Source organism: Varanus komodoensis, unplaced genomic scaffold (genome assembly GCF_004798865.1).
Source record: "Varanus komodoensis strain SLA01 unplaced genomic scaffold, ASM479886v1 scaffold87, whole genome shotgun sequence".
In the NCBI taxonomy this organism is placed as follows: Eukaryota; Metazoa; Chordata; class Lepidosauria; order Squamata; family Varanidae; genus Varanus; species Varanus komodoensis.
Genome location: NW_025336565.1, coordinates 234,966 through 259,726, shown reverse-complemented (window position 1 = coordinate 259,726; position 24,761 = coordinate 234,966). Strand labels below are relative to the sequence as shown.

Sequence of the window (24,761 nt, the reverse complement as noted above, 5' to 3'; positions counted from 1 at the left end):
GCGACGCAGCTGAGCCTGGCCCTGCCTCTTGGAAACTGCTGATTGCGGGGCCAGTGCAGCTTCTTTCTTATTTATTTATTTATTTATTTATTAAAACATGTCTATGCCGCCCCGGGGCGGCTCACAACATAAAGTGTAAAGTCTATGTCCTTTTTTTTGAGTCTCTTTAGCACAGTCTCAAGAAGAAAATGTTTGGGTTGCTGAAATCAATCCAACCAATGCCAAAATGCACACAAAAGAAATCCTTTGTTGAACTGGTGTTGCACGAACCTGTTGCTTGCCTAGGCTAAAGAGAAATGTGCTTTCTGCTGGACGAGAACAGTTTTACACAATTTCTTATTACAGAGATGATACTCTCCCACATAGATGCAAAATGCACCAACCCATTGCGAGTCACAGCATCCTCTCTCTCTCTCTCTCTCTCTCTCTCACACACACACACACACAGAGAAGTTGTTCCACAAAAGGTTGTGTCTGAAGAGGGCACTGGATGCATCCAGCCCAGCCCTGCTCTCTCTCCTCGTCTCCATGCCTGGCATCCCAGGCCACCCCTCTCCGCACGAGCGTTCAGCAGGGACGGGCGGGAAAGCTGCAGCAGGCCAGGTTTTCCTGCACACGGTGGGTTTTGCAAACCCGCTGCCGGTTTTGCCACTTGGGGGGCGTGATTTGTGCCCATGTGCGGCATTTGCTCAGTGGCTGGAACGCCTCGCTTTCTTGGGGCACCGCTCCCCAGACACCTGCCTGCTTTGCCGCTGTTGGGAAAATTTGGATAAATCCTGTCAGAAAAGCATTACTTCTGTGTGCCTTTGCACTGTGGGAACAAATCCTGTCTTCCTTCTCAAAACCAAGCTGTCACTGTTTAAAATGGCATTCCTCCCCCCCCCCCCGCTCCTTTCTCTCACCTTTAGCTGTGGGCTACAGTAGACAGGCCATTCAGTCCAAATATACATTGTAAATAGTCATTGCTAGAATTCAAGGAAGTATCTTCCTAGCCCAGGGCTCCATGTGCCTTGGCCAATTCAGAATGTCTAGAGTCTAGAGAAGAGTCTTGAGCTCATGCATACTTTCAGTGGCTTGAATTTACACGTCTTAAGCAGACCTAGAGATGGGTTCAAGCTACTGAACTAAAGTGTCAATACAGGCAATTAGAAATATTGTAATCCCATTGTTACTGTGTGATTGACTGACATTCCTTTATCTGTTCTGTATGCGATGACCTCAGAATCTTATTGTAATGTCTGCATTCTGTCATCAATTGCCCTGTACCTGGGTACCTATAAATGCCCTGTAATGGTACTGAAGCTTTGCAGCAGAGTTCACTCTGCCCGCCCAGTAATGCATTATCGTGAGTACGCACCCGCGGGGAACCTGGGTAATACAAGAAAGCCTAGATGGTCTGGATGCTTGATCTTTCCCACGGACCCAAGTTTTATTCCCTCTTCTCAAATTGAGATTCCGGGATTCTGACAGCGCAGCAACGGAGTCCCTGTGCGTGTGCCCAGCATGGCACAAGCGGCGCCTCTTTGCCAATTCGCCTGCAGAATCTACCTGTGTGATGAGCTGGGCGAGGGACCCTGCTTGGCCAGTAGCCACACCGGCCCCATTCCTGGTGAGCTTCGTGCAGCTGCTGCCTCCCCCGGCCTTTCTGTCCAGAGCGGCCGTCTCTGCAGCGGCAACGAAGCCATTTCCCTTGCTGAGCAGCCTCACTCCCAGGAGCCTTACAAAAGGCAAGCGGCCGTACCTTTTGCTCTGGGGCTTGCGGGGGGAACGGATGCGTCACTCACCTGGGCACCTTTGCAGGCCCCTGGAGCATCCCTTGGCCTATTCGGGGAGCCCCCGGGAAGGGGGGGGGGGGTTTCACGCTTTCTTCAGCTTGTGTAATCATGAACTGCATCTATTATTTTTGTCACTGTGTTCGATAAAGTGCATTTCATCTTTGGCACAGGTGGTCCTGCGTCTTCTTAAGTATCCTCGGACCTTGTCAGGGTCAGGCCCCAGGGACAGAACACACCTTTGTGCAAGCAGGTGAAACCCAGGATTCAAAACTCTGATTCTGTCAGGGAGCAGATGGAGGAATGGAAGGTCACCGACACTCCTCCAAACACCTCTGGAAAGGATTTAGCAACACCTTCGCACTCTCGGCCGTTTCACTTTTGAAATCTCTGACAGCCTGCACATTGGCCCTGCTTCCTCATTTTCCCTTTGCCCAGCACTGTTTCCATGAGAGGCCTCGCAGAAAAACCTGTCGCCCTGCCCAGCAGAGGCTGAACACCTGCCAGGCAGGTGCTGTGCACCTGGTGGTGCAGCAGAGCCGAAGCTTGAAGGGTCCGAGGGTTGGGCTTTGCCAGCCACTCAGCCTGCCTTGTTCTATCCAGGCCACCTTCACTGCACTGGGGCAGGAACGATCATTTCCCTGTGCGATCATTTACCCCACCTGCGATTCCCAGCTTTGCCCTGATGCCCAACTGCTCATCTGGGCATCCAACCCAAAGGACTTGCAAACTGAAAAAAACTGCAACCCGTAACCCCCATTCATGCACATGGGGAGTGTGCTGCTACCACCTGGAGGCCAGAAACAGTAATGCAGTGGGGAGGGGGGGCTAGGCTCCTCTTTCTCCAACGTGGTGCCCTCCAGATACAATTACATTGACCCTGCTGGCTGGGAGCTGCAGCCAGGGTGGTGTTGCAGTCTAAGATGGGGGTGGCAGTCTAGGACACCTGGGGGGTGAGCAGGTTGGAGAAAGCTAATATTTTATATTCCCGCCCTGATTTCTTTTAAGGCTTATTTGATACTCCAAGTCAAATAACACTTTTCTTTCTCTCTGGAAAGTCCCATCATTTCATTTTGCACCAGGAGCTTAAAAAACAAGCACGCACGCAACTTCCTTTTCCACTAATCTCAAAAATGGCTATTTTCGGCTACTGCGGTTTGTCAAGCATAGGAAGATGCACTGATAAGCAGCTGCAGCTACAAAAGCGACAAAAGCACAAAATTGTGCAGGAGTGCCACAGCGGTCTGGTTTGGGAGGGGGGTCGGTCACCATCTTTGCTCCACCTGAGATGAGCCAGAGGAGAGAAAAGAGGGGAAGCATCCCGAGAAGGCTTTGCTCCCACCAGGGCCCTGCCCCATTCATGGGGTTTTATTGGGGATGGGCTGGGACAGGGAGTATCTTCCATTTGCAGTGCCCCCATGTTTTCCTATTACCTCTTCTGTCTTGGTCTCACCACAAAAAAATCTCTTAAGGAAGAACTTGGAAGTCTTTTGGATGACTGTACAAGATGCTCCCCCCGCCCCCATCCAGAAATGCGGGGTTAGTTCTGGAAGTTCTGGCACACCTCTGGGCACTTCAAGAGGTGTCCCGGAAGGAAATTCCAAAAGCTGCAGCCCAGGGTGTTGATCCAAATTATAAACCAGTTCTGCCCATTCTTCACCTTCCACCTTCCATTCTCAAAACTTCTGTAGGGCTGCACTCTAACTTGAACGGAAGTGACAGTAAATTTGGGTGCCTTTGAGGGTGGCACTCTTAACGTGGAAAGAGAACATTTTGAATCACTCAGCTTGCAAAAATTCAGGTGCTTATTTCAAATCATTCAGGTTTTGGCTTATAGCATTTTCTAGTTAGAGAAGGTGTTGGATCACTATAGGTACACTGTACATTTGGGGGGGTAACTTGTTTTTAAAGGATACATTCTGCTTTTCCATATATAAAAAGTCCTCATGGTGGGTTACAATACATATCAGGAACAACTCCAAACAATTAAACCATCAAAATAACCATGTACATAATCACCAATAAACCATCATTATTGATTATAATCTATCTAAAGTTGCCTTCCCCCAACCTGTCACAGTCTGGATGTTCAGGACAACACCTCCCATCTTTCCCAGCCAGTGTGGCTATGCTGGGAATAATGGACTTGTAGTCCATCTCATCTGGAGAGTGCTAGGTTACGAAAGCCTGGTCTAAAATATCTCTTACCTTCAAATTATATGCACAGTCTGAAAAATGTCAGATGCTACAGCAATTGCCCTGTCTCGAAAGTTGTGCAAAATGTATATTACGTTATTTGGAATTGTAATATATCGCATAACTTCATTATTTCAAAGCAGACTGTCCCACTGGCAAATAAAAGCAACACCAATCGCCTTCACTAACTGAGCAAATACTCAGTGCAGCTTAGAATGATCCTGGGGCCAGAAATGGTGATCGAAAATACTGCTCGCTCTACCACAAGAGGTTTTAAGAATTCACAGTGGAGCTGCAACAGATAACGAGGGTGAGCGCTCAGCTCCGTTTAGACTCTGCTCAGTGTTTGTGTGCTTGTGGGAGAAGGTCCCGTGGGTTTGCTCTGCTTGCAGAACTAACCAGCCTTGCCCAAAGAAGACACACGGACTGGAGACAGGGATTAGTCGTGTGGACGAGGGACAAAAGCCACATAAAGCAACAGACAATGGAGAGCACGGGGCCAAAGAGGGAGGATTCCCTGGACCCTCAATTCACGGAATCAGCAGGTCTTGCAGCAAGAAAAAGCGAGGGAGAAGCTGCAGGCAACTTGGCCAGTCCATCGAGCGGCTGGCTTCTCATTCACGCAGTTCCACAGCAGTTAAAGAGCATTAATTGCCGGCTCCACACCAGGCCTACTTAATGCTCAGCTCGGCCGAGCAGGGCCTCCAAAACCTCCTTGGATGTTCTGAGTCAGAGAAGACCACTGGAGAGGAACCGGGCTTGACTTGAACAGCTGAGGATGAGAAGGCGGACAAGTTCTCCCTTGGGGCCGGGTATGTGGCGAGGTTTGGTGCCAGGGCTGGTCGTCGCCTGAGACCTAGATGGAAACACTGTTCTCGACCTGCGGGGGGCTGATGTAGGTGTACGGGAGGGGAAGGGTTTTGTTCCTCTCGTCGATTCTTCTGGAAATCTCAGCTAGATGATTCTGGAAGGCTTCGATAAGCCGCCTGGGCTCTTCCTCGGTGAAATGTTCGTCTGGAAAGGACCCCAGAGGTCTCTGGAAAGGATTGTGGAGACAGCGTGGTTGAGAAGGTCCAGCTTGATTCTCACTCCTGGTTTCTCACTCCTGAGCTCCTAAAACTGGACTGGTGTTTCAACCTGCAGCTCCTACGATCCCTCACCATTGGCCTCACTGACTCGGGCTGTTTGGAGCTGCAGTCCAGAACACCTGGAGGGTGCCAGGTTGGGGAACGCTGGAATGGTTTGCAGTAAAGTGCGGCCTTCGCCTTTTGCACTCCAAGCATCACCAAGATCAACCGTTCTGCAGCATCTCCGTTCGGAGTCCATGCTCTGGTAGCTTTGGACCCCATTTAATGTCACAGAGCCACGGGGCGTCCCTCCCAGCCCGTGTGGTTTCTAGTACCTAACGACATCTTGCCAAATACTCACCGTGTCTCCCACCTCGTTGCTTAGCAGCCACAGGGAACAGAGGGCAAGGCAGGTGATGTTCACCTGAGGAATGGTCTCCAGGATGTTCTCCAAGGTCGCTGTGCCCTTCACAGTAGGTGGGGGTCTTCTCATGGTGGGTGGGATGTTGGGGATCCATGCCCCATAGTCAAACTGTGGGCAACGGAAGCAGCACCAGGTTAAACCCACCCTTCAGGTGGAGAGGAAACCCAACCATGAAACCATGAAACCCAACCTGGCCATGGTTTCGATTTGCCAAAAAGCTCTCTGGTGCAGGACCCATGGAAAAGAAGGGAGCTGTAAAAATAGGTTCCCCATTTTCTGTGGACTTTGTCATACCTAGAGGAGACCCATTGGAATGAAAGGGATAAGTCGAGTTAACTTTTTTGGTTGGCTGTTAAGATCCATGATTCATTGGATTAAGGATCCAATGTTTTTGATGTCTGAACAGGAAAAATGCTCAGAACTGCAGGATGTCTTCATTTCTAAACATGGATTGGTTGTGCCCTAGAGACACATGTACTCTTATGCCAGTGAAGAGACAAGATTTCTGTTGATGGGGTGGGGAATTAGTGTGTGTGTGTGTGTACACATTTGTAGGTTCTCACCTGGCCACTGTTGACGGCAGCGTGTTGGGCCGAGCAGGTGAAGATCACCATTGTCAGGAACTTTATGAGATCCTCCATTGTCTGCAGAGATGAGGGAGCCCCAGACATTTTTCTGCTCTGGAAGGCTTCCACAAAGATCTCCTGAATCCAGGCCTGGAGCTCAGGATCCTCTCGGACACGGTCATCGCTCCGGTAGTAGAATTTGATGATGCTGGTCACAAAGCTGGAACACAAGATCCCACTGGATGGAAGATCCTCCAGACCTTGAGCTTGTCCAGCAAGGCTTTGTGTCAAAACCGGCTGGGGGCATTGAGGCAAATGACTGGACGGGGTCCCCTGCCATTCCATGCACAACATATGCCTGTCCTCAGCACTGCTGCTGAGACAACATCCTCCACAGTCCTCAGCACTGTTACTGAGACAACATCCTCCACAGTCCTCAGCACTGTTACTGAGACAACATCCTCCATTGCACTCGAGGGCAATGGGCAACCTTAACGGGTGAAGAGCAGGCTGCAACACACACGGCTCACATCCTGGACACCTGTCAGCTGCCTCCCCGACAACGGGGCACCTCATCCGTTGGAGCTCTTCTTCTGAGGAGCTTTATGAGAGCTACTCATGGTGCTGAACTCCATATCAAAAACAGCTCCCATAAAGCTGAAAAGAAAAGCTGCACAGGAGGAGGGACCCCTCTGACGTAAGAGCTACCCCTGTGATTTTCTCCACGAGTCATGCCCAGGCCAGCCCTGAGCTGTGGGAGCGTGTGTTTTCCCCCACTCTACAAAGCTGAATTGCCTCTCCTAGTGAATCCTCTCTGTAAAAGAGGCTGGTATCTTTGGGGTTTCACCACCACTATTGAACTGCGGCCCGTGGAATAGCTCCAAACTGGATTTGGCCCTTGGGTTGACAAAGGTCTTGGTTTCACCCTCCTGACCATGAAGCTGACCTTAAAGCCCCCCATCCCCTGAACTCCAGGTCTAGCTTCACCTTTGTATGGCGGCCCAGATCTTCATTGCATCGTCCCGGTAGTAGTAGTTGGCGACGGAACCGACTCCGCGGGCCTCAATGTCATCCGGCAGGCAGAGGGAAGAGTAGGTCAGGTTCTGCGTGCCCTTCCCCACGAGGGGCACAATGCCCTCGAAGCCTGCAGAGGTGGCCTGCAAGAAAGGCCAGCCATGGGCTTGGGTCACACGGTCCGCTAATGCTTATGCAGCATGAGAGCGCATGGGGCAGAAGCAGGGGCCCCGTGGCACATTAAAGTGTGGGCTCCACTGTTTGTAGTCTATTTGTAGTCGCACCCACAAATATTCAGGCATCCCTGTGGAACCAACAAGTCAAGACGAGCAGTTCTGCTGCCAGCAAGAGGTCTTTCTACATCTAACGGACTCGTTGATCAGTTCAAGGCCAAGCTGCCTTAAATTATTTGTCTCGAGACAAGAAACAATAGTGTGACCTTTTACATAGGAGAAAAATCGTACGGAAGTTGGGGCACAGCCGAATTATGGGGTTGGGAGAAAGAGGCGGAGCCAGGGAATAGGCGTGGCTGTCTGGGGAACCAGGTCAGGCTGGACTGGTACCCAAGGAGGGCTGAGTTTGGAACCCAGGGCCAGGGCGCTGCCCACTGCCTGGGGTGGGTCTTGGCATCCAGCACCGAAGCAATGGGGCGATGAAATGTGCTGGACAGATCTCACGGGGAGCCGCCCCCTTCTTACCAGATCCATCATGCCGCCTTCTCGGATGAGCCGCACCCGGGCCAACGCGTTGATCTGGAGGGTGTAGCGCAAGTGAGGAATCAGGAGCTGCGGAGTGGGAAGGAAACAGGCTCAGGCCTTGCACCCTCGGCCCCGTCTTCCCCCAGACGGCCTTACTGACCCCTCCAGCTTGGCGATGGCCCACGTGGTCAAGCAGGGCATAGCGGGCGAGGATTGTGGCGCACGGCGAACTCAGTGAACCTGCTTTTCAGCCCAGCCACGCGATGCCCCCACAGGCCACGAGACACGAAAGGGAGCACCGGGCTTCTTTCACCCACCCTCTCTGGCCAGGTGGGCAAGCTCCACAGGATGAAGCTTGCCCACCTGCGCTCTGCAGCATTCAAAATCCTTTGGCAGGATAGGTGTCTGCTGTTCTTTTGCTTCCACCCAAAGATTTCGCTTCCATAGTTCTAGAAGGATGTTGACGGACATGGCACCACGGTGGGCTTGACTATTCTGAATGGGGCTGCAGCTGGTGGGGCAGATCGGGGGAATCTTCCTGCCTTTGTCCTCTCTCTTTCTCATTCTTTCCTTTTCCCTTCTGCGTGTACTTTATAACTTGCTTTTTCACCCAAAACTGGCACTCAAGGTACCGTGTTTCCCCAAAAATAAGACACTGTCTTATATATATATATATATATATATATATATATATATATATATATATATATAGGCTCCCAAAAACACACTAGGTCTTATTTTTGGGGTAGGTCTTTTTTAATGTGTACAATAATCCACACTTATTCATGTACAACAGCATGAATACATGTGCATTTGTTAGATTTGGTATCACTCTGCCTGTGAAAGGAGCCGGCGCTATACAGGAAGCATCGGGTCATGTGGCTCTGCTCCCTCCGAGCTGCATAAGCATGTTTCCTCCACACACTGCATTAAGTTAAAGTTAAGTTTAAAAATAAGGTTTAAAAAGGCTCTTTAAGTTCCCCACTGGCCCTGGGAAAAAACACAGCTAGGTCTTATTTTTGGCGTAGGTCTTATATTTTAGCAAATACCAAAAATAGTACTAGGTCTTATTTTCGGGGTAGATCTTATTTTCAGGGAAACAGGGTAGCTAATGATAAAATCCAGGGTGAAAAACCAGGCTGTTGATTAAAAGGAACAACAAAAAAAAATCAAACCAATCAACAACATACGAATAAAAGAACTGAACAGCGCAAAGCAGCTCATTAAACTCCTCTCTCCCCGTTCCCTTGGGGGTCACTCTCGCCAGCACATCCAGGCTTATTTCGTGCTTCGTTTTCAGTGCTGATTATCGTTAGCATTGAATTGTAATGTTCCTTTGCCTGATCAGCTGCCATGAGAACTTGTGTACTCAGGCAGTCCTATGCATCCAGTTCTGGTCCTCAGCTGGACACTGCCACCCCTGTGGCCTTCTGTGCAATCCCCCTACCTTGAAGAGCGGGTGGCACATGGGCAGGTGCCTCAGGGTAGCCATAGTGAAGACTTCGGCCATCAGGTGCGTCCGGAGAAGGTGGGAGATGTTCTGGTGGACGTGGAAGTCGGCGTTCCGCACCCACATTTTCGCCAGGGTCCAGTCCCACATGGGGTCGCTGGGAAGGAAGATGGGGCTCTCGGGGCCGGGGATTTGGCTGAGCTGAGGAGAGGAAGGGGAGGTGCTTTCCTGGCAGTGCTGGGACAGATCGCGCCCCCCACACCAATGACCTCAGGCAGAGGGCTGGATCCAACCCTTACGTGAGTGGGCAGCTGCTCACACGGTGGGACCCCTGCCCCATCCCCTCCTTCTGCCTTCAGCCCCCACCGTCACCACTAGTCTGCCCCCTGGGGTCCCAGCTCCTCCTGATCAGATGGGGTGAACTGTGGGAGGGGAAAGCAGAAATCCAGCCCACCAACAGTTCCCTTCTCCTGGCGGACTGACATACTGGATACAATCCAATGGGAGAAAAAAGGGGGCTTGGGGACCATGTGCTTTCCCCTATTATGACTGGCTCCCTCTCTCTCTCTTACTTCTGGCACGAGGTTGGAAGCAGAGAGAGTGAACCTGGCAGAGGATGCCAGTTGCCGACATGGAAGGAGAAGCTACGGGGAGGATTCCAGAAGCCAAAGAGCCCCTCACAAGTAGCCCCACGGCCACAGGCAGGTTTAGGGAGGGGCCACAGCTCGGTGGCCAAGCCCTTGCCTTGCTCGTGGAAGCAGCCCTGGGAAAGTTTTCTGCCTGGGACCCTGGAGAGGGAGAGCTGTGGGGGAGGGCCATCAATGGGTAGCTGACAGGCTGGACTCCGGCCTTTCTGGGTTGGTGTGTGTGCTCACCTGGATCGCGATGGGAACAAGGTCCCCAGAAGGCGTCTGGTAGAGGAGGCAGAGCGGGGCCGCCATGTACTGAGGCTGGCCGTCAATCGTGTTGGTTGGAATGTCTTGCAGGATCTTGTAGTCCACAATGAAAATGCTCCCTTTCTTTAAGTGCCAGAAGGAGAGAGTTAGAGCCATTGGAAAGAGCATCCACCAGCTGCAGAGGTGCAGCACCCCCGGGGGTGAGACCCCCGGGGAGCTCAGAAGACCTCTTGCTCCCATGGAGCACGCCATGGCTGTTCACCTATTGAGGGACAACCCCACCCCATGGAGTCACCTCTACTTCCTCCGGGAGTGTGGTGGACTTCCCCAGGGATCCCGATACCATCTCGTGGGTCACGGGGAAGTTGGACGGGATCTTGGAGCATTTCTCGATCACCACAGGGTTGACGCCGTTTAGGTACTGGTAGCCAAAGAACACGTCCTCTTGCCAGTGGTTGGCAACGTACTCTAAAGGCATAAGCATAGAAGCAGAGTGAGTCAGAAGGGGCCTCCCGGGTCATCTAGTCTGACCCCTGGCTCCAGCTGGCTCCGCTCACAACATGCCCACCATGTGTATGTCTAGCCTATAAAATGGCTCTTGGTCAGTTTGGGAGTCCTGGACATGCAGGGACGGGGCGTGTTTGCGTGTGTGCATGCATGTCTCCACCAGTGATCTTACTGCCTTATAGGAGGAAGAATGAAAACCAAATCACCACATTGTAATGGTGAAATATGATCTGGGATCCCAGAGTCTTGGATCCAAGGCACTCATTGTTGGATGGAAGTGTGGTATGGTGGGTTAAAGCAGAAGAATTTGGGGCCTGGACCTCCGTTTGCACCCTAAAGGAGCCAACTGTGGTTCTGAACAGGCATGGGAGGTGAGTGAGCTCAGGTTAAAACCTGGAGTGGATACCCCACCCCCAAGAGAGCAAAAATTCTCCAGGGACCCTAAAATGGTGCATGCAGGCGCCAGTGTTTCTTTTGGCTCTTCCAGGCTCCCTGCCACTCCTATTTTTATTTTATTTCTTAGGATTGAAACCCCCCGATTATTCTTTTGAGTAAAATCTGGGGAACTGCCAAACAAACTGCTGTTTTCCAGCTTTGCTTTATTCAAGAGCACGGGTCACACCCCTGCCTTGCCTGCAAGTTTGTGGGCATCGCGCTTTAATTTAACCCTGTTAGTTTGCTTTCTGGGAAGCGAATAAACTGTGGCTGGCCAGGCCCGCCATGGCAGCCATTTTGCATCTGCAGAAGTCTCCCAAAATCTCCAATATCTCATGCCGAGGCATGAGGGGGACGGCATATAAAAGTTTTAAATAAATAAAAAATAAATAAAATATGCCCACTGGCCCAGGAGGGCGGGAACCCCAATAACTGGAAGAAACCAGCCATGGCCTCAGCTTTACCCAGAAGCCTTCTGAGGCATGAATATCGCAAACCACATTTACTGGTCAATGTTTCAAAGCTCCCAGAGTTTCTCCAGCTACACAGCAGGGAAAAGGGCGAATGGAAGGGCTTTCTACTCCAGGTTTTCTCTATGCCAAGGAAAGTCACATCGGGTGAATCAGTGCCTATCGCTACGCTGGGAAAGCCCCCAAAAACCCGGCCAAAATCTAAAATAAAACAAAATGCTGCAGCTCTATCCCGGATGCAGTGTTTTTATTCTTTGAAACGATCCCTCTTTATTGTTTATTATCAGTGTGCATGAGTGAAGGGACACCTACCTGAAACAGGTGTCCTGTTGAACCAGAAAACTCTGCGGATGTCTTCCAGGTTCTTCCAAGACTCTTGGCACCTCATCAACCCTTTTAACTTCACCTCCAGCACCCTGGGGACGGAAAGGAAACGGGGTGAGCAAACCAGTGTTGGCCTGGAAGGATCGGGGGTCCCCGGCGAGGGATGCTGGGAGGAATCCCCAACAGGCGCAAACAACTTTGCATTTCTATAAATCCAACCTGTGGATTTCAGAGCCAGTCTGCTTTTTAGAAGTCACTCAGATTTCATGAACTTGGAGATCCGGTTTTTACTTTTTGGGGAGGGGGGTGCATAAAGTCGCACTTGCACTGAATCACTTTTGTGCTGCTGTGCGCTGCTGCACGTACGCACCTGTCCCCGTGAGCATTAATGTACCCCTAAGAAAATCGGGTTCCACCGAGTGGATGATCAGAACACAGATGCACGGCAGAAGCACGACCAGAGGAGTGAGACGAACTGGCCAGCTGGGGCCACGGAGGGCTGGCTCTCTGGCTTCGGCCTTGCAAGACTCACGTGAGTTTCGAACGCAGAAGGAAGCTGCTGAGCTTGACAAAGGAGAACTTGATGTTGGTGTCCATCTCCTCGAGGTTCTCCACAGCCAGGCACCGGGGCATCCCAGGAGCAAACTCAGCCCACCTGGTTTGAGAAAGGATATCCTGACGGACGCTTCCACCTTAAAACGCCCAGCACAACTCGGAGGAGGGCCTTCTCTGCGGTGGCGCCTAATCTATGGAATGCGCTCCCCAGAGAGCTCTGCCTGGCGCCGTCGTTATTTGTAAGCCGCCCCGAGGCTTCGTCCCCGTGTTGTAAGCTGGATCGTCCCGTGTTGTAAGCTGCCCTGAGGCTTCGGCAAGGGGCGGCATAGAAATGTAATAATAATAATAATAATAATAATAATAATAATAATAATTTGTTTTTCGGTGCCAGGCGAAGACCTTTTTATTTAAGTGTCATTTTAATTGTTAATATTATTTGATTTTATCTGGCCAGGGCGACTTATTTTATATTGTTATTTTTTGTATTTTAACTTAATGTTTGTATTTTGCAAACACTTTAACTTAATGTTATGTTAAGTTAATGATTTAACTTAATGTTTGTATTTTTAACTTAATGTTGTGAGCCGCCCCGAGGCTTCGGCGAGTGGGGCGGCATAGAAATGTTTCAATAAATAAAATAAATAATAAACTCGCTTGTCCAGCCAGGTGTGGCCAACCTGCACCTGCGTTCTGCCATTTCTAGTTGCAGGTAGAGCTGGCACAATACAACTTCCCTTAAAATTATTTTCCTTAAAACAGTTTAAGCATGGTTCTTAAATCATTCCCTGCTTTTGTTGTGTGCCGTCGCTGTTTGTATTCTTTTTGTTTTCCTTATGCCTGACCCCCTGCCCTTGGGAGTGCCAGCTAGAAGGCCGTGTAGAGTAGACCTACTGAAATGAATGAGACTGGAGCGAGAGTAACACTGGGGGGGGGGGGGTCGACTGCTCCCACAGTGCCCAACAGGCTGCAAAGCAAGAGGCATATGAGCGCCCCCTCCCCACACGGCAGCTCTGGGGGTGTGCTGGAGCCGACCTCCACCCCGTTGCGCCTGCCCGATGGCCAATTTTTGCTGCCTGGCTAAGGTGCTTCGGAAGCAGAGGGCAGGACCTGTATCCTGGCAGCCCCAGCTTGTCTCTGAAATGCCCCTTTCCCCCTGCCCTGAGGTCACTTTCAGGAACCCGGAGAAGCAGCCGGAGCAGCCGGGGTCCGTGCCAGCTGCGTGGCATACAGGAAGGGAGTCGCAGGCAAATTGCCAGCCCTGAGTTTGGAAGGCTGCTCCCAACCTTGCATCTGGGAATCTGAGGTCTCAGGTGCTGTTGGGGAACCTAGGACTGAGGCACCTGGCCATACCCCCCCCTTTTTTGTAAATATACAAATTTTGGGGCACATCTCCCTTTTCTGCATGGCTGATACAGAAATGCCTGCAGCCACGGCCCAAGAGTGTGAATTAAAGGGAATGAGAACCCTGCACATGGAAAGCAAGCATGTTAGGAAGAAGGAGCTGGCCAGGCTGGGATCTCCTGCTTCACATGCCTTATTTCCAAGTGCAGGATTTCTACCTGCAGCCCCTGTAGAAGACGCTGTCTTTGGGAAAATGTTTCCTTCTCCCAAGGAATCAGAGAAGGGATTGCCTGGGGTGGAAGAGGGGCAGCCCAGACACCAAGGGGGTCTCCCTTTGGGGGAGAACTATGCCATGCTTAAGATAGTATTGCCCTTACAAAACGGAAAACTGTTTTTGTTTTTTGAACCTCTCAAATCCTGCCACATCCACCACCTGGAGTGGCTGCAAAAGAAAACTGGTGTTGGGAGGATATAAAATTGGAACGTGGTTTATCAGGTTCTGGAACAATCAAGTATATGGAAAAAGTACCTTGGTATACTTTCTTTATCAAGATATGTAATATATTATAGCACTCCGTGCCCAAGTGTTTCCTGTTCAGGAGCTGTTTAAAAGAATCTAAAACGCAGTAGCGGGGAACTGGGCCTGCTTTCCTCGGCTTGCTGGCCAGAGAGATCTGAGCCGGATCGACTGTGCAAATAGTTTGCAAAGAGGGCAAAGGCCTTGCACTAGGAGCGAGGAGGAAGATGGGGGTGTGAAGGCTTCGGGCAGCGTCCCTCACCTGTAGCAGTCCTGCCTTGCCTTCACCTGCTCCCTCCGGTGATGCAGGAGCAAAGGGTGATCGGCGTCCTCACACAGCAGTTTGCCTGCAGGGAGAATCCAGAGATGGGGTCTGCCTGCTCAGCTTTGAATTCAAAATACGTGGTGGTGGGCTCAGGGTAGGACTTTGGGGCAGGGTCCCGGGCTCCACTCAGCAAGATGAGCCAGAGCACCCCCTGTCCTGCTGCAGACACACATGCCAGGGTGTGTGTACAACATTTTGAAACAAGCAAAATAATACGTAACACATCTGCAACCGAGGTGTGGGATTCCGGCTCTGCTTGGCAAACCTGCTCCTTCCAGGGTCCTGATCAGGCCGCCTAGGGTCCCCCTTCCCGAGCCCACCCCTCTCCCATCTAGCAGCCATCCACTGGCTTTCCAGCTTTTGAGGCCCCTCATTTAGAAAGGTCGAGTTTCTCTAGCAGGGAATTTGCCCCACAGGAGCAAAGTCAGTGTGACACACCTGATCTAATCCCACCTGGCCGCACCCCTGCCCAGGTTGCCACAGCGCATCCCGCCATGCCGGGCTCCAGCAAGGTGGGCCTTGGGCAGAATGCCCTCTGTTGTGCCCCCTGGCAGGCTTGGCCTGCCCCTACTGGGTTTCTGGCTGCCCGGCCACCGCCCGCGGAAGCTGGAAACTGAGCCCAGTCCTCCACCGAGCCGGCCCCCGCTGAAGCGCGGCCCCTCGGCAGGTGCCCAGCCTTGACGCTAGGCCTGGTGCCTCCTCACCTGCCCCCTCCCTCAGCTCCAGGGTTTGGTAGCCCTCAATCCACTGGTAGCAGGGGAAGTGTAAGGTCTCTCCTCGCGGCGTGGTCAGCCGGACAAAGCTGCAGTACCAGCTGTCGTCCGGGAAGAACCGGTAGGGCTCCTTGTGGAGTCGGACAAGCAGCACCTGGCCCAGCTCCTGGTCGCTGGACACCTCGTACTCATCCACCTGTCCCGAAAGAAAGGTCTTAGGCACGCCCCAGCCAGGGGGCCGGCAGCAGCAGCACCTGCTTCGTTTCAGTCCGCCAGGAATTCTCCAGGAAGAGCAGAGAGAGCAGGATTTGGCCCCGGGGACTGAGTGTGTGGCCCAGCCGGCTGGACAAGGCAGCTGCCAATCCTCGGCAGTGACCCTGTCACCGGACAGGGTGGGGGAGGCCCGGCTGCTCCCTCTCCATGGCTGGACTGTAACTCCCATGCTTCCCAGCCAGCGTGTCCTGTGGTCAGGGATGATGGGAGCTGTAGTCCAGCAACAGCAAGGATTCACCGTTGGGAAAGGGCTTAGGCTGCAATCCAATGCCCATCTACCACTGAATCCAGTGGCATTTCCTTCTGACTACCTCGCAACGCAATATTTGGTGCAAGTGCCGATCGCAGGACTTGCAATAATTGGGTGCGAGCCCCAATTTTATTGTATGAACTGGCTGAAGGCCTTCATTTAGTTAATTTTATTAATTGGAAGGGGGCTTTAACTACAATGCAGATGCATTTTAATCCAACGGTTATGATTTTTTGTGTATCACATTCTTGATGCTGCTGCTGCTGTAGAAGCAGTTTTTGCAATTGTATTTTAATTATGCCTTTTCTTTTCTTTTCTTTTCTTTTCTTTTCTTTTCTTTTCTTTTCTTTTCTTTTCGTTTTTGACCTTGCCCAGGGAATGTAATTGCGTGGTAGCGCAAAAGCACCAACATCAGCTCGGTACATCTAACTTGGCCCACGGCTGCCCTGCGGAATCCCCTTCCTCCCGCCACCAACCGGCTTTCCTGGCCCCCAGGACCCTGCAGATCCGCTCACCGCTCCGGGGGTGAAGTCCCTCCCCATCTTGTTCAACAGCTGCTTGGGGCTTTCGCCCCTCGTGCCCACCAAGGAGATGGAGATGGCATCAAAGGTCCCCGAGCCCCAGGACTTCCCAGTGGCCACTTGGACTTTGTAAGAAGCTGCAGGGCCAGCCTCAGCCCCAGATCCAGTTTGGCTTCTGCACGAGCTCTTTGCGTGACTCTTCTTCGGAGGCTAAAGATAAAAGCAGAAGGACGTTCTGAGTGAGAGAGAAAAGCTTGCCCGGCTGGAGGTTTTCACCAGATGGCGAGAGATAGCAGGGGGCCGGAAGCTGTTCTGGGCTGCATGACAGAGAACACCAGAGTCGCACGTGAAGTGCCTTGGTTTGTGCTGTGATGCAACCCATAAAGCAAGGCTGGCAAATACCTTTGGGGCGCCTGGGATGGAAAATCTAAACAGTCCCTCCCCCCACACACTCACTCCTGTGGGGCAAATTCTGCTGGCTTTGACATTCATCTGCTCTTGCAAAAGTTGCATGCACTTATATTTATTTATTAAAACATTTTTAATAAATAAATTTTTAAAAGTTGCATGCACTACGTGGCAAGCAGACACGTTTGCCACGGCCTTTGGCGAGGGGGGAACAACCTGGGAAACCAGTTCTATTGACCTCCTCCCTGAGCAGTTTCCACCCCTGGTGGTTGCTATAAAGTCTCTGAAATGTGAAGAACTGGTGCTGGGTTTGCCTTATATTCCTCTACCCTCCCCATGCCTTTTTCCTTTTATGCTGTGTCTTTTTAAAGACTCTGAACCTGAGAGAAGCAATGGGGGGGGGGGGTGTCTTGTTTTTATTGACCTTGTAAAGTTTGCCTGAACAGGCAAGTAAAAATGCCTTTCGTAGATTAACAGAAACAGGCCCGGAGGCAAAGACTAATTTGGTGCTTCTGAACTGCATGAAACCAGAACTCTAGCAGTGATGTCAGCAGCTGAAAATGCACACAAAGGTACGATTAAAAGAGCAAATCATAGGATTATTGAACTGGAAGGAAGCTTAGAGGTTTTCTCTCATGCAGCTCCCTGTCTAGTGAAGGATCTGTAATGCATCAATCCATCCACCTTTTGTTCTTTGACAGCTGAGCTTTTCATCCCAGTCCTGAACTCTTTGCTCCATATCAGGGGAAGGAAAAGAAACTGCTGAAGGGCCAGAAGTCTGGGTCAAGAGGCCAGTTCCCAGAAGCAGCCCTCCCCTGGATTTAATTTTAAGCCGCTCGTTCCAAGGATGCACCAGCCATTCCAGAAAGACAAGATTACCTGCAGTTCATCCTGCAAGCAGGAGGGTCTGTTCTGGAGTCCAGGAAACCCTCCCCCAAGTTTGCAGAATCTGCGAGTCCTCGTGGGGTTGACTTGGTTCTGGGACCAACTTCCAAGGAAAAGTCCCTTTTTCCAGTGCAGGCCGTTGTATGCTGTGGAAACAAGCTGTTGTTTTGGCAACTCCTTAATCTGGTGAATGTTTCCTGATGAGGGGAAACACTGAACGCACTGATTCAAAAGCAAGACCAGAGGGGTCTTTCCACACATTGTACAGCAGGAAGAAACCCCGGCTCGGCTCGAGAGCTTGCTTGACTGCTCCCTGCAGCTAAGCCCTGACCTTCTGACCCAGGAACCATGCCGCAAACAGTAAATGTGGCACTTCGTAGCTGTGCACACACAGAAACCCCGGCGCACCTGCTGGCACACGGCCTTTCTGTCGTCCCACCCACCTGGGGGCTGTTGGGTGGGAAAAGCGGTGCGACGGTTATTTGGCAATGCTGCTTCTCCACAGCAAAGACGCCTCCGTCGCTTTGACCCGTGAGAAGGTACCATCCAGAAGGTCCTTTCTGATAGGAAGCCATGCATGAAAAGCGTCTGCTTAGGTAGCGGCCCTGCCGGCTTCATTTCTTGTTTCCTGAGGAAAGGCTGCTTAATCGCCCCACAAGCAGCCTCTCCGCTTTGCCTCCTTCCACGGGGAACTGCCTTACCCAAGCCTGGCTGGATTTGGGGCAGAAGGGTGGAAAGGAGGGAGGGGAGGAGAAGCCCTCTGTGCCCCAGGGAGCATCTGGGTCCTGTCTTTGAAAGACTGCACTCCTCCTCTGCTATTTTTCCTTCTCATTCGTTAATACAGTGCAATCTTGCCATTTCATTCTTTGAAAATGAAAACAAAGGATAAGGAAAGCAAATCAATCATTGGGGCCTTCTGCTTTAGGGAAACAGGACACCGAAAAGTTCGTCAGCCTCTTCTTACGTTTGCTGGAAATAATTGAACTTTGGTTCCGTTTGTTTTCAACGTTTTAGATGGAAAGCAAAGTGGCACGATTTACATGTCCCCCTCCCTCCGAGGTGCTTCCAGAAAAGGCACCGTCTCTTCCGCCTTAACAGACTTTCTTGAGTGAGTAAAAAAGAAAAAAGAAAGACAGGCCGCATCATGCAGCCAGGTGAGCTGAAAAAGTTCCCCATGGGAGCCCCACAGTAAAGGCAAAACGAAGGGTCAGAAACTCTGCTGAAAGGGGTAAGCTGTGGGGTGGGGTGTGGGGAGAGAAGGGGTCCCTGGAAGCTGTGCCAGGCATCTGCTGCGGCTGAACCTTTGCTGAAGGCAAATTGTGGATCCAACCCAGAAGAAGTGGGAGGTTTACAGAAGCAAAACGACACCCAAAATCTATATTTGAGGCAGAATTACAACGCAGAGTCCCCCGGGAAGCCTGCTGCTCCAGGTTTTGCCGGGCCCCCCCTGTGCTGTAATTTTGGGGAGGGGGCTTGGCTGTGAGTGAGCAAACTCACCTTGTGCAGGAGCAGTGGAGGCACCCCGCACCTGCGTGTCCTGGCACCCTGCATTTTTGCCAGGTAGGCTTTTTGGCCTGTCTAGCCAAAGCATTTCTGGGGAGCCTCCTGAGGAGCCCAGGCTCCTCTTACGGCTCCTCTCCTCCTGGCCCACCAAAACACCCCCTTTCCCCCTGCTTCCCAGTCCTGACTTCGGAGAGGCAGCTGGTGCTGCTCTGCGCCACCTGCAAGAAGCGGGGGAGGATCACGGATCCTGCCATTAAGTCTGGGACGTTTCCGAAGTATTCCACGGCATGGTCGGTGCTGCCCAGGGGCCACGGGACACGCTGGCTTTGCAAAAGATGGAGGGGAAAACCTGCACAAAGGTTTGCGGACAAGTATCAGCAAGCAGGTGTACCTGTGCAGCTACCTGCATTCCGGTCATCTGCTTGTGGGGCGCCTGCGATTCGAAAGGTACCACTAAATGTCCATAGGGCTCCTCACCTGTTGCTGGATCCTTGCCAAGGCAGAAAACTCTGTCCAGGCCCTTGCAGAGCACCTGCAGCCCCCAGAATGCCTTGAGCTTCATCTCTGTGGCCCTTTCCAAAAGAAAAAGGGGGTGATTTCGAGCCCCTGGGTGCACTGAGGGAAAAGTCTTCTTATTAGCTATTACTGTACTTGGGAACACTTCCCCTGCCCCGTTATAAACCCACCCAAGCTCCTTCGGTTGCAAAGCACTTCTCTTCATGCCCCCTCCCCCCACTGCCTGCATTCCTGATACATGACACCAACCGTGGCAGTCAAGCCTCTGTGTATGTGCAGTTTGCACCCTAAGTTCATTTAGATCACAGCACCGCCTTGAGTCCAGAGATGGAATGTGCTTGGCTCTGCTTTCCTCATTCCCTGCCCTTCTTGCGGGGAGGGGATTGGGTTGTGGGGGCCTGGACGTGGCCCCGGGAGCAGTCCTAGAGACCCCTTCCCACTCTTTGCATGGGACACAGCTTGCAGGAAGGCTGAGCGGGAAGCCCTGCTGGGCGGGTTCCCTTAAATACTGCCAAAGTGGGTGTGGGCCTCGGAAATGGCTTATTAATATCTGTCTCTGGTGCTGAGCAGAGTTTTAGTTTGACTTCTTCCTGTGCTCGGAAATTCGCCTGGTAATTGGCTTTGGAGCCACAATGAGGACTAGAAGCATGCTTCTTTTGAAAAGGAAGCAGCTCTGGTCCTGCAGCAACTCTTAGGGCCAGCAAGTAGCAGGCAGGGCTTGGCAGCTTGGATTTTTGGCCAGGAAAATCCCCTTTATTCCAGAGGAGTCTGAAGAAGAGCACTCCATGCAGAGGCAGAAGCAGCTAAATGGCTGACAGGTTTTTGGGCAGTCTTTCCCAACCTGGAAACTTCCTCACAACAACCCTGTGAGGTAGCTAAGGCTGAAAGACTGCAACTGGCCCAAAGTCAGCCAGCGAGCCTCATGGCGGGGTGAGGACTAGAACCTGGACCTGCTGAATCCCAGTCTGGCACGCCAACCAGCATACCACAATGCCTCTCACAACAACCCTCTGAGGCAGGTCAGGTTGAGCCTCAGCGATCGGTCCAGGGCTGCCCAGTAGGCCTCCTGACTCGACCCCGGACCGTCCGCATCCCAGCCTGATGCTCCAACCACTAGGTGCACTGGCTGGCTCCCAGCAGAGGGCCGGCGAGTAGGCAGCCAGGGCACCTCCGCGATTCTCGCCACCAGGGTCTCCCGGGGGGAGCAGGCACTGCCGGCGCCCCACGCCTGGGGCCAGCCGTGCCACCAGCGGGGCCGCCCCACGACCCCCGTCCCGAGGGTCCCCGGAACAGCCCTCCCAGCGCGCGCCCCCGCGGATGAGCTGCCCGAAACGCCCATCCTGGGAATCCCGCCAGGATGACAGGAGCTGCAGTCCAGCGCTGCCCTGACAGGTCCCGGGCTGTCTTGCCGGCTCTCCTTCCCGTGCGCGGGGAGAGGAGGGCGCACCTCGGGGCCCCTTCCCCTGCGCCCCCCCCCCCGCCCCGGGCGGCCTGCGGAAGGCGGCCGGCGCAGGATCAGGCCGGGCCGCGGCGGAGCCCCTGCGCGGCGCGTCCCGTCCCGTCCCGTCCAGTCCCCCCTCCCGCCCGCGCCCCAGCGAGGCTCGCCGGCCGCGTCCGCCTGCGCGCGGGCGCCCGTTCTGCCGGAGCACGTGCGCCCGCCCGCGAAGCGCCTCACCGCCCTCCAGCCGCGCGGATCGGGCCCCCGGCGCGCTCCGGAGCCTCCGGACAGGCGGGAGCGACGGCAGCGTGCGCCTCCTCCGACGCGCTGCGGCGCTCTCCGTGCGCGCCGAGCGAGCTCGGCGACCTGCTTCCTCTTCGGGAGGAGCTGCGCCGGTGCGGGGAGGGGCGCGGGGTGCACCCTTTCCTTGCACGCCCGCGCAGAGGAAATCCACGCGCCGAGCCGCCCGCCCGCCCGCCCCGCCGGGAAACGGCCCCGCGGCCGGCCCGCTCCAGGCTCCGCGGGAGGGCAAGGGAGGGCGTCACGCCGGGGCTTCGCGGCCGCCGGCCCCGGGCACGGCTCCCGGCTGCACTGGCCGCAGGGACTGACTCCGCGGTGCCCCACGCGGCAGGCTGCGGCGGGGCGCGGCGCGACCCCGCCACGCGTCGGGGCAGCGTGTGGCTTCTTGTTTTCTGAAAAGAGCTCAGATCTCTCGATCTACAAAAGAGCCTTCCCAGAAACCCGAAACGCAGAGATCTCTGCGCTGGCGAGCACCGCTTGCCTTCTGAAGCGCCTGCAAAAGGCACGGGGCGAAGCGCTCGCCGTCCCGCTCGTGGCCTCAGCAGCCGGGGGCTCACCCCCCCCCCCCCAGACTGGAGAACATGCGGGGTGGGCGGCTGCGAGGGCGGCATGGCCTGGTGCTGCTCCAGGAGTCAAACTATGCGGAGAGGAGAGAATGGGGCACGCTTAAAAGAAGTTTGCAAGACTCTTCCCTCGATGCCCCCCCCCATTTTAGCCAAATCCCCACTCCACCCCAGCCTTTTGCAATCAGACGCTAATATCAGGCGTCGGAAAATATCAAGCCCCCTCTGCCCCGGAAATCGCTCAAGGCCATTTCCTTGCAGAAGTATGTGGATGCCGAGAGAAGGTTTTTTCGGCTCGCCCAGGGACCTGGGGGGCATCGGTCCTTTGGCCACTGACTGATGACATTGGGCCAGTCATGGACTCTCGGCCCAGTGTACCTCGCAGGGTTGTTGTTGTGAGGATAAAATAGAGCCATGCAAGCAGCTTGGTTTCTTCATCGGGAGAATTGGTGGGACACAAGTGCGACGAAATAATAATAATGATACCGTGGAGCAGAAGAGATGTGTGTGTAGAGGGTTCAAAGCTAAGTCATGCCAGTGTGTCGCTGTTTTCCCCTTGCTGTGGAACAGAGAAACATGTTGGCAGAAATGGGAACACGCGTGTGTTTTGCACCACCGAAATGTTGGCAGTGTTGCACAATTTGCTGAATTAGTAACTCTGAAAAGGGGGATGTGGGAAAGGTAACTTAAATTATGGTGTAAGCTTTCCTGGACTGTGGTCACTTTATCTGATGACTTAATGATATCCAAGCACATCTCCCCAGTTGTGGAGAGGGGGTTCGAAGGGAAATGCTGTTCATACCATGAGGATCATGTCTATACAATTCACAAGACTCACGAGGGGTGCAGTAAATACCGTTGTCCTGATCCAAGCTGTAGGAGATAGAATTAGCCCTCCTGAGAAATCGTAACTCAGCAGTTTCTCATTCCACTTTGCCTTTGCAGTGCCTTTGCTCCATAACTGTCACTTTACATAGAAACATAGAAACAGAGCAAGTCAGAAAGGGTCTCCCGGGCCATCTAGTCTGACCCCCGGCTCCAGCTGGGTCCACTCACGACATGCCCACCATGTGCATGTCCAGCCTATCTCTGAACACCCGCACCGATGGGACCTCAACGACCTCCCGTGGAAGCCCATTCCACACCCTGGGGGTCTTAACCGTCAGGAAGTGCTTCCTGGCATCCAAACTGAACCTTGGTTCCCTGAGCTTTGCTCTGTTGGAGGGCAGGAGGCCTTGGAAGGTAGATTTTTTCTCCCACTGGTTTCCAGTGATGTCAGACGTGTGTCTCTTTACTCTTTCGCCTGTTTGTCTCACATAAAACGCAGGAGGGCATTGGGATGGGATGGGGGCCTGCATCCCACTGGGAAATAAATGTCCCTGCGGTTGCAGACGGCTCTGCTGCTTCCCGGGTGCCGAGAGGCATTGCTAGGAGGGGTTTCTGCGCTTGCCTCTTTTTATGTGGTTTATGGTTGCTTGTGAGTCTGCTGTCTGCATTTGAGCAAAGGCCTACCTACCTACCATCATTCTTTGGAGGGGTCTGCAGCTGATGGACAAGCCCTTCCGTTCTCTCTTCCAGTTCTTCTCTTCCAGGGAAGAGAAGCCCTTCCGTTCTCTCTTCCAGTTCTTCTCTTCCAGGGAAGAGAAGCCCTTCCGTTCTCTTCCAGTTCTTTGCTCTTCTGTTCTCTCCTCCAGGGCTGTCCTGCGATCAGTTGTTCCAGGGGCACCACTGTGACCGTGTCAACCAGTTTTCTTTGGTTTGGCAGTTCTGAGGATGGGCACTGTAGTTTGGTGGGTGCTCCACACTATAAATCGTGCAGTTGGGAATCTCTGCCCGGCATCCCCAAAGAGGGGTGATGGTGTTGCCACGTTTGGCTGCAGACAATGCATTTGGTAATCCGTTCGGGGGGTTGTTTTGGAGTCCTGGGTTTCTGATCGCAAGTGCCACTTGAATGTCCGTTAAGGGGTTGAGTACTATCTATTTCCATCCCAGCTCCTGCCGGCCTTGCAGTTCGAAAGCATGCAAATGCAAGTGGATAAAAAGGGACCACTTCAGTGGGCAGGAAACAGAGTTCTGTGTATTTGGTGTCTAGTCATGCCAGCCACACGACCACAGAGACTGTCTGCGGACAAGCGCTGGCTCCCTCGGCTAGGAAACGGAGATGAGCACTGCCCCAAGAGTCAGGCATGACTGGACTTTAAAGTCAAGGGGAAACCTTTACCTTTTACTATTTAATGATTTAAAGTTCTTATATGCCACCCAATACTAGATGTCTCTGGATGGCTTACAAAAAAAGTATTAGTATTAGTATCCAGAAATGGATTCCTGAACTGGTATTGGCTCAGAATGGGGTGGGGGTGGAGTAAATCTTACTGAGTGCTGGTAATTTCTATTTATTTATTTATTTGTTAAGACATTTTTATGCCGCCCCATTCACTGAAGCCTCGGGGCGGCTTACAATTTCTATGTTGTAATTGGTCTATTTTATATTGATTTCAAATATGCCCTTGTGAAGCACCCAGAGGGCTTTGGCTGTTGGATGGCATAGAAATTAATTAAGTAGATGAGGATGAAGATGAGGATGAGGATGATATTCTGCAGGATCTTCTGTCCAAGAAGGTGAGCAGCCGCTGGCCAAAAGTGCCTTTTATGGGCTTTTATGCTCGGACTCCACTGAGGAATGAAAAGTGCAGGCCAGACTTCTTTCCGGTACCTGAAACATACAGACTGGCAATCCTGGATGTTCCATGGCCTGGTAGAAACTCCATTCTCAGCCCAAAAGCCATCAATATTCCAAGCAATGTAACAGGACTCATTTCCTGAGGAAGTAATAA

At 52.7% G+C, this 24,761-nt stretch overlaps 1 protein-coding gene across 3 annotated transcripts; it reads right to left on the bottom strand.

Moving 5' to 3' along the window:
- Window positions 1-3,557: 3,557 nt before the first annotated feature.
- LOC123016663 (polyunsaturated fatty acid lipoxygenase ALOX15B-like) lies at window positions 3,558-21,352 on the bottom strand. 3 transcript variants are annotated; one of them, XM_044417202.1, is made up of 16 exons: window positions 21,302-21,352; window positions 19,588-19,682; window positions 17,602-17,753; window positions 16,309-16,524; window positions 15,262-15,466; window positions 14,495-14,579; window positions 12,352-12,474; window positions 11,808-11,911; window positions 10,379-10,551; window positions 10,063-10,206; window positions 9,185-9,388; window positions 7,738-7,824; window positions 7,013-7,182; window positions 6,023-6,263; window positions 5,397-5,567; window positions 3,558-5,004 (listed from the first exon to the last, which is right to left on the bottom strand). In XM_044417202.1, exons 2-16 carry the CDS (start codon window positions 19,670-19,672, stop codon window positions 4,825-4,827), a joined length of 2,340 nt encoding a protein of 779 aa, XP_044273137.1. In that variant the 5' UTR covers window positions 19,673-19,682; window positions 21,302-21,352; the 3' UTR covers window positions 3,558-4,824. The 3 variants fall into 3 exon arrangements, with proteins under 3 accessions (XP_044273137.1, XP_044273135.1, XP_044273136.1); XM_044417200.1 differs by lacking the exon at window positions 21,302-21,352 and having other exon boundaries at window positions 19,588-20,722; XM_044417201.1 differs by lacking the exon at window positions 21,302-21,352 and having other exon boundaries at window positions 6,023-6,245; window positions 19,588-20,722.
- Window positions 21,353-24,761: the final 3,409 nt, after the last annotated feature.

Excerpts from the sequence above, each read along its gene's own strand:
- LOC123016663 (XM_044417200.1), bottom strand. The coding sequence starts at position 19,855 with ATGCAGGCAGTGGGGGGAGGGGGCATGAAGAGAAGTGCTTTGCAACCG. Across the intron at positions 10,552-11,807 it reads CAACAGGACACCTGTTTCAG|AGTACGTTGCCAACCACTGG; the intron begins GTAGGTGTCCCT and ends TTATGCCTTTAG. Across the intron at positions 5,005-5,396 it reads GCAACGAGGTGGGAGACACG|AGACCTCTGGGGTCCTTTCC; the intron begins GTGAGTATTTGG and ends AATCCTTTCCAG.